At 35.9% G+C, this 12,016-nt stretch overlaps 2 protein-coding genes across 21 annotated transcripts in view; one reads left to right on the top strand and one right to left on the bottom strand.

Annotated features, from left to right (window-relative positions):
* LOC101897365 (zinc finger protein 652-B) overlaps nucleotides 1-12,016 on the bottom strand; it is an 85,119-nt gene that overhangs the window by 63,050 nt on the left and 10,053 nt on the right. Inside the window, exons 3-4 of one of the 20 annotated variants that reach the window (XM_005189078.3) lie at nucleotides 8,681-9,059; nucleotides 8,141-8,597 (exon numbers count right to left, since the gene is read on the bottom strand). The exons of the other annotated variants lie outside the window; for them this stretch is intronic. Coding sequence (XP_005189135.1) covers nucleotides 8,169-8,597; nucleotides 8,681-9,059 — 808 coding nt within the window. The 3' untranslated portion in view covers nucleotides 8,141-8,168. Of the gene's footprint in view, nucleotides 1-8,140; nucleotides 8,598-8,680; nucleotides 9,060-12,016 lie in introns of those variants that run through there. 20 annotated transcript variants of the gene reach the window in all.
* LOC131801396 (uncharacterized protein K02A2.6-like) lies at nucleotides 136-4,446 on the top strand. The gene is made up of 2 exons (XM_059120051.1): nucleotides 136-4,271; nucleotides 4,340-4,446. Exon 1 carries the CDS (start codon nucleotides 228-230, stop codon nucleotides 4,266-4,268), a length of 4,041 nt encoding a protein of 1,346 aa, XP_058976034.1. The 5' UTR covers nucleotides 136-227; the 3' UTR covers nucleotides 4,269-4,271; nucleotides 4,340-4,446.

The following is a 12,016-nucleotide window of genomic DNA, read 5'->3' as shown; positions in this document are numbered from 1 at the left end:
AATGGAGTTTTTACTGTTTTGAAATTTCACTACTAAAGCTCTTGTTTGGGAAATGTGCCTTACCCTAAGTGGCGCTGTTTTATTTGTTTGTGTTGTATACGTTACGTATTCAGTAACTACTAAACTACTATCGATGTAAGCATATGTAATAAACACCATCACTCAGTTGTTATGAGTTACCTGAAGGCAACAGTTGTTTTACTAGCAGACCGGGATATATAACAATTATGGCGACGAGTGAACCAAAACCGCGTGGCAATTTTCAAATGGAGCCATTTGATGAAAAGGCTACAACCTGGAATCGTTGGGTGAAAAGATTTGAGACGGCGTTGGCGATTTTTGGTACGAGCGAGGCGATGAAGGCTAAATATCTATTACATTTCATGGGTACAGAGGCTTATAATAAGCTATGTGACAAGGCTTTACCCTTGATACCAGAGGAATTGCAGTATGATAATATTTGTGAATTGCTGGAGAAGCATTATAACCCTAAACCCAATGAAATATTTTTGAACTTTAAATTCCACTCACGTAAGCAAGAACCTACAGAATCCGCCGCAGAATATTTAGTGGCTTTGAGACATCTAGCAACGGGCTGTGGATTTGGTGAATACCTGGACAAAGCACTGAGGAACCAGTTTGTGTACGGCATAGGGAACAGAAAGATTCAAGGCCGGTTATTGGAAAAGGACGATTTAACATTAGATGATGCAATACATTTGGCAAACATGTTTGAACAAGCTGAAAAGGGGTTCCTGGAAATGAATAAGCAGCAAGAAGCCGTTGACATGGTGAATATGAGAAAGACAAAAGAGAGGGAGAAAAGAGTCAGAGAGACAGAACAAAGAGCGAGATCGAAACTGAATACAAACTGTGACAGATGTGGCAGCAGTAAGCATAATTCAAACGATTGCCGTCACATAAATTCTGTATGCAATTTTTGCAGAAAGAGAGGCCACTTAAGGCGTGTGTGTTTTAAAGCAAGATCTACAATGAAACAAATATCTGACGGCGAAGTCAGTGGAAAGGAGGACTCAGAGCAAGAATTGTGTAAGATGGAAAGTAATGGACAGAGCCCCAGCATACGGGATAAAATTCTATGTACATTGGAAGTAAATGATCGTAATATCACATTTGAAGTTGACACGGGAGCGCCGGTCACCATCATAAGTCTTGCCGATGCGTACAAATATTTTTCGAAGAAAATACGAATTCATGAACCAGATTTGGAACTCTATAGTTATTGCAAGACGCCTATAGATTGCGCGGGATACATATGGGTGAAAGTAAGAGCCAAAGACATAACAAAAGTCAAAATGTATTTAGTACGGGCCAATCGGAAACCATTGCTGGGAAGAGAGTGGCTGCGGTTAGTTAAATTGGACTGGCTGAAGATGTTAAAAGGAAAGAGTGTGTCATCGGTAAGCGTAAACAAAATTCAGGAGTCGGCGAATTTGGAAGGTCAGTTAAGGAGTATCTTGGAGAAATATCCAAATTTATTTTCGAAGTCAGTGGGCAAAATTAGGGGGTTTCAGGCGCGTTTGAATATTAAAACCGATGCTGTCCCGAAATGTATGAAGGCGCGACGAGTACCTTTTCCACTGTTGCAGAGAGTGGAAGATGAATTAGATGACCAAGTAAAAGCTGGATTATTGAAAAAAGTGGAACGTAGCGAGTGGGCTACACCAATCGTGGTGGTCAGAAAGAAAGATGACAAGATACGAATTTGTGGAGACTACAAGATAACGATCAATCCGGTCTTAGTGGTGGACAAGCACCCATTGCCTACAGTCGACGAATTGTTTAGTACAATGGCAGGCGGTGAAAAATATTCGAAGATTGACTTGTCCAAGGCATATCTGCAGTTAGAAGTACATCCAGATGACCAAAAGTTCTTAACCCTGAGCACACACAAAGGATTATTTCAACCAACAAGATTAATGTTTGGCGTTGCTAGCGCCCCGTCTCAGTGGCAAAGATTAATGGAGCAGTTATTAGCGGATATACCGGGTGTTAAGGTGTTCCTGGATGACATTAAAATAACAGCCAAGGATGAGAGGACACACTTAGACCGGTTAGAAGAGGTGTTAAAAAGATTAGACCGATACAATATGCGAATAAATCTTGCTAAGTCGGAATTTCTGCGAGAGAGTATTGAGTATTGTGGTTATGTGATTGATCGACAAGGAATTCGTAAGATACCAGCCAAGATTAAGGCTATTCAAGAAATGAGATATCCGGCAACCAAGGACGAAGTTCGATCATTTTTGGGACTAGTGAATTATTATGGTCGTTTTATAAAAAATTTGAGCTCTATAGTTTACCCTCTAAATCGATTACTGCACAAAGAAGTTCCATTTAATTTTGATGCTAAATGTAAATGGGCTTTCGAAGAAGTAAAGAGACAAGTGGGATCAGAGGTGGTGCTGACACATTATGATCCAAGAAAAAAATTAACATTGGCAGTGGATGCGAGCCCTACGGGTGTGGGAGCCGTATTGAGTCACGAATTTGGCGATGGAACGGAAAGACCTATACAGTTTGCATCGCAAACTTTAAATGCAACACAGAGACGGTATAGCCAAGTAGACAAGGAGGCATACGCAGTAATATTCGGGGTAAAAAAGTTTTTCCAATATGTATATGGAAGGGAATTTACTTTAATTACCGACAATAAAGCAATATCACAGATTTTTGCGCCTGACAAGGGATTACCGGTATTGTCTGCAACGCGTATGCAACATTACGCAGTATTCCTGGAATCTTTTGATTACAAGATTCGTTTGCGTAAATCTAAGGAGAATGGGAATGCAGATGCGCTATCGAGGCTTCCTGTAAATGAATGCAGCAAAACAATCAGCGAGATTGATCAAATTGAAATGGAATTAATTGAGAATTTGCCAATCACCGTCAAGGAATTAGGACAAGCCACAAAAAAAGATGCGGAAGTAAGACGTTTAGTAGACAGTTTGTCATATGGCCGGAAGTGTGATCCTGCCGACAGTTTTGGAATCGACCCATCCGAATTTAGCTTGCAACAAGGATGCTTATTAAGAGGCATAAGAGTGTATGTGCCAAAACCGCTGAGAACTAGAATAATACAAGAATTACATTCGGGACATTTTGGTGTATCAAAAATGAAGTCACTTGCCAGAGCGTATTGTTGGTGGAAAAATTTAGATAAGGACATTGAAAAAGCGGTTGCTGACTGTTATGAATGCCAGATCGGGCGACCAGATGTAAAGAAAGAACCGGTTCATTGCTGGTTACCTCCGAAGAAAGTTTTCGAAAGGGTGCATGTGGATTACGCTGGTCCCTTTTTGGGCAAATATTTTTTTGTACTGGTGGATGCTTTTAGTAAATGGCCGGAGGTAAGGATAGTTCGAGACATTACCACGGAGACAACAATCGAAGTATGTAGAAGTATATTTGCGCAATTTGGAATACCAAACATTCTAGTCAGCGACCACGGGACGCAGTTCAAAAGCGCGAAATTTCAAGAGTTTTTAAAACAAAATGGTATCATGCATAAGTTGGGGGCACCGTACCACCCTGCAACGAATGGTCAAGCAGAACGTTTTATACAAACTTTCAAGACCAAGTTGAAGGCAATGCCTCGTAAGGAGGAGTTACAGCGAAAAATTGATCAAATTTTATTGGCATATCGACGAGCAATTCACCCGGTCACGAATAAATCACCAGCTATGACAATGTTTGGGCGACAAATACAAAGCAGATTGGACCTCCTACTGCCCAACAATGAAGTCCGAGACCCCGAAAGACAAAAAACTACAAGAGAGTTAGCAGTAGGAGACGCTGTAATGGCTCGGGATTATATGGATAAGCTTAAGTGGAAGCCTGGAATAGTAAGAGAGAGAATTGGTGATTTGCATTACAAAGTGAGGCTGGAAGATGGTAGGTGTTGGAACAGACACATTGATCAATTGAGAAAGATTAATGGCAGAGTAATGCTGGATAACGAAGTTGAGGAAACACATAGTGCTAGTTATGAGCCATCAGATTTGACTTTGGAGAAGAGAGAGAACCCTACAAGTATGAGTAATGCGGAACGAGAAGCAACAGACGAATGCGTGATGTCAGACAATCGAGATCAGTCCTTCGCAACGCCCCCAAGTTCTCCGGGGTCAGCATTCATCGGATTTGAAGAGCCAGCAGGGAATGGCGAGGCAGTCAACATAAGAACGAATCCTAGGAGGAATATACGGCGACCTCATCGACTAAATGATTATGTTATCGATACGGATTGAAAGGTATTAGTGTTCGGAGTTTTTTAGCTAATAGTATTTTATTGAATTCATTTTATTATTTTTGTTATAAGAGAGGGGAGAGGTGTTGTATACGTTACGTATTCAGTAACTACTAAACTACTATCGATGTAAGCATATGTAATAAACACCATCACTCAGTTGTTATGAGTTACCTGAAGGCAACAGTTGTTTTACTAGCAGACCGGGATATATAACAGTTTGTCTCCCTCTTTCTATGGTTTTTTAGAAAACACAGTTACACAAAGCCTTGGCCAATTATAGAATTTCTGAACGAACTATTTTCACACATTTCCAATATGAAAATTGGAATTTATAATATTAAATCCATCATACAATCGCAATCATTCTCGTAGAATTTATCATAAAATGGATGATTCTAACAATATTATTTGTCACTTTTGCACTTTCATCAATGATTGTAGGTGGTAGCTCGCACCCATTGTGTCAATTACTTTGTATTACAAATGTGAAATATTTAATTCGAAACCTCATTGTAATTTAACTTTTTACTTGAGTGGATTTAATAAACCTACTTGAGAGGACGTAATATACCTTATTAACCCGTAATATCTTATAATATATCTCATTATATACATCTATTAAATAGATTGGAACAGGAGGAGAGAAGAGGGCAAACAGAGGTCTGAAAGAATTTCATTTGCAAAAATTTGGGACTTTGTCTACAAATCATACGTGAATTCATGGCGATTTTTTAGCTATTATTTTTTTTAACTCTCTGGTTTCACTGACACATCTACACATCTACAGACTCGTATAAATTAAGCCATGAAACTTTTACAAACAAATAACGCTGCAATTGGAATTCCAAAAAGTGCAAGAACTTACACCGCAATAGAAAGAAAATAGACTCAAAAGAACTAAAGAGTTGCTTCGCTTTGTCGAAAGTGGTGAAATGCTGAATTCAATTTTCTTCTCCCCTCGTATTAATCGACCGTGGCATCAGAATGAATGCCGAATATTATCGCGAAAATATTCTGGAGGGTGTATTAAAACCTTGGGCACGCAAACATTTTGGCCGCAGACCTTGCACATTCCAACAGGACTCAGCAACATCACACTCAGTCAGCACGCGACACCAAAGAATGGTTACAAAATAAAGTTCCTCGCTTCATTTCCAGCGCACAATGGACACCAAAATATCCGGATACCAATCCGTTGGACTATTGTGTCTGGAATATTTTGGAAAGCAAAGTTGGCACTACAAAAATACCAAAGTGTCGAATACCTCAAACAAGCGCTTCGCCGGGAATAGGCCAAAATACCGCAGAGCAACATTCGGGCAGCGTGTGACGGTTTCATTGTCAGTTTGAAGGCCATAATTCGTGCCAAAAGTAATCAATTCGAACAAATCCTAACTTACTCTAAAATTTTTTGCTATTTCCGACAATTTTTGCTTTCATTCAATAAGATTTAAGAAAAAATGTAAAAATTATGGCTTTTGACTTCGTTGTAGTTTTTTTTTATCTCACCCTGTATGGGAGCTATATCTAAATTTTGACCGATTATCTCCAATTCCAATAGGCTTCGTCCTTGGGTCAAACAAATGATTTGTGCGAAATTTTATTTGGATGTGACCTGTACTTTGTTTACAAAAATACATGGGCAGACGGTCGTTTTATAAATCCACTCAAAATGTGATTGTATGCAGATCGTCGAGAGGAACTATGTGTCTATCTCGTTTACTTTTTCCTGTAACAAACAAATGCACAAATGCCCGGACCACCTTGTGGTGTAGGATATAAAAATGGACTAAGCCTATGGACTGTTTGAAGCTCAATCGCGTTAAACATTTGCTTGAATTAATCTCCAAACTTTCCCATAGCTCTTGCAGAAAAAGCAGAGCCACTCGAATTAAATACGAGTAGAGAGCGAACCTGCTGACTACGTGAGCTACTCAATCCGTACTTAATGAAAAGTCTCTTTTTAATCTGGGTCTTTTTATTCGGGGGTAGATGAAACCAGCTTCAGGCCCCGTGAGTCAGCAGCATCATGGCGACTAAGTTGTGAACATTTTATTAAATCTGATCTGGTGTAAGGCTTTCATTGCTCTATCCCCTATTAACGAATCATATGAGCTTAATAATAAAAACAACTTCTTAAGTCTGAAATACTGAGCCAGTTAAGCAGCTGAATTGTTGACCTTAAAACGGTTGTGCTTAAGAAATGTGACACAGCTTGGCTTGACTCTGTTCTATATCGTAGCAAAAATAATAGAGAGATAGAAAGAAATTGCTGTCGGAACAAGCCCAGGAATCTCATGGTCAATCTGCTAATCGATGAGACAACTGTCAAACCACCTATTAGCTATTTCATTAACTAGAAAACTAGGCTTGAGATGACAATTGCAATGTGATATTCCAAGGACTCTGGCGAGGGATTTCGCTTCAAAATTCGTTCCGGAATATTATTTCGATTTGCTTTATAAATAATTTTGATTATTTATAATCCACTTTTCTTAATTTGGACCTTTCTTGATATCCAGGACGGACACAATGAATTGCAGGTCTTCGAGTGCCTCTCCTGGTAGTCAGTCATTTCTAAATGAAATCTTTCGTTATAAAAAACCACTTCAGATGGGATTTTATATTCGAAAGCTCAAATAAAAAAGCTTTATACAAATTTTTGACTTTAAGATCTTTCAGGACTTATTACAATATTTAGGATTTTTTCAAACTTCATTTCATTAAAAAATAAGGAAAACTTAATTTAAAAAAATATTTTCAAGAATCAAAATCAATTTACTATACTAGAATCAATGAAAAAGGTCCACTAAATCTTTCGCCACAGATCTTCCATAAATGAAGTGGGGTCTTAAGTTCGAAAGATGTCACTCCTCGCATAATTTTTTTTATATTGTTAATGTCATGGAGAAAAATTACATTCAAAACCCTTAATATTTTTCAAACTGTATTACTCCCAATATACATTGCAGAAAAACAATAACAAGTTCATTTGTATTTTTGTTTATTGCTATCATAAACAGAATTTTTTGAAATACCTTAAGTAGATTACTTATAGAAGTAATTTGAAATGAATTTAACTCATAACTCGAATTTATAAAAATTAAATAAATTGCTTATATGGTATCAAACCAAAATTTCGACTTAAAAAAAAGTGAGTATTCTATAAACTAGTTGAATCGTAAAATAGGTGCTAATTTCTAAATTACTTTAAAAAAGTGTAATAAATATATATTTATTATTATTTTTTCCTGTAAAAAAGTCAGGCTTGATTAACTTTTTTATAGAAAAAAATTAACTCCGATGGACGACTTTTACTTAAAAAACTCATCAAAACCGAGCTTTTCTGCAAGAAAATTATCTCGAGATGAACTCTAAATGAAGAGCAATTACAAATGAACTTTTAAAACGCTAATGCTTTGAGAAAATTCATATCAGAGAACTCTTTAGTAGAGAAAGTCACCACAGTCAAATTTCTCTAGAGAAAAAGTAATCACAAATGAATTTTTCCATCGAAAAAGTAATCTCAGATAACCTAGATGATTATCTGATTATTTCAGGTAAACTGAATCATCTCAGATGAACTTTTCTATGGAAAAAGTCATCTCAGATGAACTTTTCTATAGAAAAAGTCATCTCAGATGAACTTTTCTATAGAAAAAGTCATCTCAGATGAACTTTACTATAGAAAAAGTCATCTCAGATGAACTTTTCTATAGAAAAAGTCATCTCAGATGAACTTTTGAACCTGTAGAAGTCTTTTCAGATTAACTTTCTATAGAATTCAGAGAATTTCAACCATTTCACAAAATATTTGTTTTATGGAAAACCATCTTAGATTTTCTCAAAAAAGTCATCCATAATAAAAAAAAAGAGAAACATTCAACATGTTTTCAAATTATTCCGACATTTTTGTGGGAAAATGTGATCCAACCAAAAAATGTGGAGGTATTAAATGATTGTTAACAAAAGCTGCGGCCGAATTCAGTGTTGTAGATGGTAAAATAACTGGTGATGATGATGATGCGGCCACTGCTGCAGCAACGGCTGAAGCTGATGCCGAAGAATCTGTTATGGCTGTATTATTGGAGTTTTGAGCCGTGTCAGCCGTTGTAGTTGTTGGCATACGGCGTTTGGTGCGTATCGTATTCGGCATCGATTTGGCTTGTTTAATGATATTAACTGCCAATGGTTGTTGTTTGTGTGCCGCATATTCGGCTTTGTGTAAACGCTGACGATGTTTGTACATATTTGCACTGGAAGAGAATGTCATGGGACAATTGGGACAGGTGTATAAAGCTTCACCGGTATGTACGGATATGTGTTCCTGTAACAAATAAACAATACAACAAAAATAGTAACAATGTTTTTTTTTTTTCGCTTTCGGGGGATTCTCCTCTTCCAACTCACTCTTAAATCCTGTTCCCGCTTAAAGGCTTTTTCACACATATGACACTTGTATTTCCTTTCACATTCGTGATTCAAGTATATATGCCTTCGCAAGGCCCGATAATTTGAGGAGACTTTATTGCAAATGTGACAACGATTTTCTCCACCCACAATTTCATGCATGAATTTTTGATGTGTCCTCAGACCGGATAAGTTCCGATACCATGTATTACATATTGTGCACTGTTGTGGTTCGGGTTTGATTTCCGAATGTTCAGCTTCCACATGTTTACGCATGCTCGTATTGCAACGGAACGTTTTGCCACATTGATCGCATATCTTTTGTTTCGATATATCGTGGCTGGTCATGTGTTTTTGTAATTTTGCCTTCGAGGGCCATCTGCGAAGTTGAATTGGATTGAAATGCAAAAAAGTGGAGCAAAATAAAACAAAAAAAAGTGATTTAGTAAAATTTGTTTTTAGTTGAGAATAGGTTTCTTTTTTTGGAAATTATACTCTCTTACCCTAAGTGGCTCTTATTGATGGTTGTTTTTGTTATCACATGTATAATGGTATCACAGAAAGGTTTAATCGCTTTAATCGCGATCAAAATTTACAGAATTGTCATAAGTTGCAGTACAAAACATATTTCAAAATTTAGCTTAAATGAGTGATCTCTATTCCAACAACTCTTCAAACTTCGTAATGGATAAATGGACACATTTCTTAACTTCCATTTTGTTTGTATTAATTTTCCTTTTTCCCTTTTTTTCATTTTTTCTTTTAAATTTTTCACTTTGTCACACTCTCAAAAGTAAAACAACGAATGATGAGAGTTGCAGTTGCAAGAACGTAGATCAGAATAGAGAAACTCATTCACTTACACACTTCAATAGTAAAAAAACAAACGATGGGAGCTAAGTTGCAAGAACTTAGATCCGAATAAAAAACTTATTACGGGGATCAGTAATTCAATTGCATAAACAAATTTTTATTTCAATACGCATAGAGAACGGTATATATTTTATTATACCCCCCTCATCAATATGACTATTAGAAAAAACGAAAATCAACAAAAGAAGATATGTTTTAAAAAATCTTTCCATAAACTTCAACTTTTCTTTAAGAAATAAGCCATCATCTCAAATAACATTTTCCATAAGAAAAACTATTTCGGAAAACTCTTTTTGAAATAAGACATTTTAGATAAAAAACTAAAATCTGCTGAATTGTTGTCAAAAAATGTACCAGAAAGCAGAAATCAAATCATGACCCAAGAACGGATGTTCTTAAGATATGTGTCACAAAAAAAAAAAAAAAAAAAAAAACAAGCAAGAAAGCTGTAAGTTCAGCTGGGCCGTAGTTTGAATATACTTTGGAACGAATTAGCAATTTTCAGAAAAAGAAAATCCGTTAAAAATTCTGTTAAAATCTTAAAAATACCAAATGTAGCCGAGTGGATCTCCATAAGCAACTTTTTTCATAAGCCATTACAATATTCAAATGCGAAACTTGAAAAAATCGGTGAATAATGTAGCTAAATTCATCAATATTGGGAGAGAGGTACTATTATATGTGACTATACCAAATGTGGTGGACCTGCAAAGAAAATTTTCTGTCTTAGGCTGCAGTATTCATTACGAACTTCAAATATCAAGTTTGAAACAATTCCGATAAAATCATCAAAATACAAAATATCGGGAGGTACCGTTATATGGGGGCTATACGAAGACGTGGACCTGCATAGACAAATTTCATGTCAAATGCTGTAGTATCCATTACGAACCTCAAATACCAAATTTGAAACAATTCCATTGAATAATGTCGCTAAAATCATCAAAATAACGAATATTGGGAGGTTTCGTTATATGGGGGCTATATCAAAACGTGAAACTACGTGGTCCATTTTCAATACCAAAAGTTCTGCAGACATAATATACATTGGAGTAAAATTTTATCAATCTACTTCATTTCGTTCGGAAGCTAGAGTGATTTCCAGAGACGGATAGACATCGCTAAATCGACATAGAATTATGTCGATTATGCTGATCAAGAATATATATACTTTGTGGAGTCTTAAATGTATATTTCGAGGTGTGGAATGACAAACTTAATATACCCTCCATACTATGGTGGAGGGTACCAAACCGTTGGATTATTGTGTCTGGAGTATTTTGGAAAGCAAGGTTGGCCCTAAAAAAAACCAAAGTGTCCATCACCTCAAGCAAGCGCTTCGCCGGGAATGACCAAAATACCGCAGAGCAACATTTGGGCCGTTTGAAGGGCATAATCGTGCCAGAGGCGAACAATTCGAACAAATCTAAACTTATTATAAAATTTCATACTATTTCCGATATTTTTTGCTTTCATTCAATAAAATTTAAAAAATATGTAACAATTATGGCCTTTGACTTTGACAAAGGACTTCAATGTTGAGGATTCTTGAACACTTATAAGAATATTTAGAATTTTTAAAATTAATTTCAAAAAAGTTAATTTTTGAATTCAATACCCAACATACCAAAAATACAATACAGCTTGAGAACAATATTATAAAAATATAATTTTTCAACGATGCTTGAGAAACACTTATGTTCCACAAACATTTCTCAAATCTGTCCCTTGTTGACAAATTAGTTTTGATTTTTTGTGAAAATTGTCAGCAAGAAATTATTTTCTTTGGCAAAAAACAAAATCACGCGAATTTAGGACCCATTTCTGGACCGAACCCTTAAGGTATGCATGAATAATAAATCCGGGAATCTTTCACATAAATTATTCCAATCCCATTTCAGATTGGAAGCATCAAAAAAGTTGAAGGAATTCAATAGATGTGTAGTCTTAGTGGAAGAGATGCAGAAGTTCAAATAAGGGAGAAGAAAGCGTCAGGGTATCAAGGCCACATGAGGCAGTGACTACTGGGATGTCCATCAAGAAAAAAATGTGAAAAATTATTAAAAATTAAAAAAATAATAATATTATATACTATTACAAAAATAAGCTTATTATAATATTATTTTTGTAAGCTTATTCTACAATTTCAAGTATAAGCTTATAAATAAGGGTTCCGTTTCGATTATTCTATACTTGTTACACAAACATTTTTCAATGTTTTCTCAAGATTTTCTCAAGCTTAAGGCTTATGATCATAAGCTTATTGTAATATTATTCTCAAGCCATTTTGGTATGTTGGGTACACTTTTACTTTCATTACTCACGCAATTTCAATTATAAGCTTGTAGGTTTAATTGTTCGTTTTGTTTATCATATTTCATTCAATCAATTCTTTGAATTTCAAACATAGCATTTGAAATTACAAATACAAATAATCCATGTATTTAGAATTAAAGGTGTGTC

This window comes from Musca domestica, unplaced genomic scaffold, assembly GCF_030504385.1.
Source record: "Musca domestica strain aabys unplaced genomic scaffold, Musca_domestica.polishedcontigs.V.1.1 16, whole genome shotgun sequence".
Classification (NCBI taxonomy): domain Eukaryota; kingdom Metazoa; phylum Arthropoda; class Insecta; order Diptera; family Muscidae; genus Musca; species Musca domestica.
Note: the sequence above shows the minus strand (reverse complement) of the source record. Positions and strands in the feature narration are given on the sequence as shown.

Excerpts from the sequence above, each read along its gene's own strand:
- LOC131801396 (XM_059120051.1), top strand. The coding sequence starts at position 228 with ATGGCGACGAGTGAACCAAAACCGCGTGGCAATTTTCAAATGGAGCCA.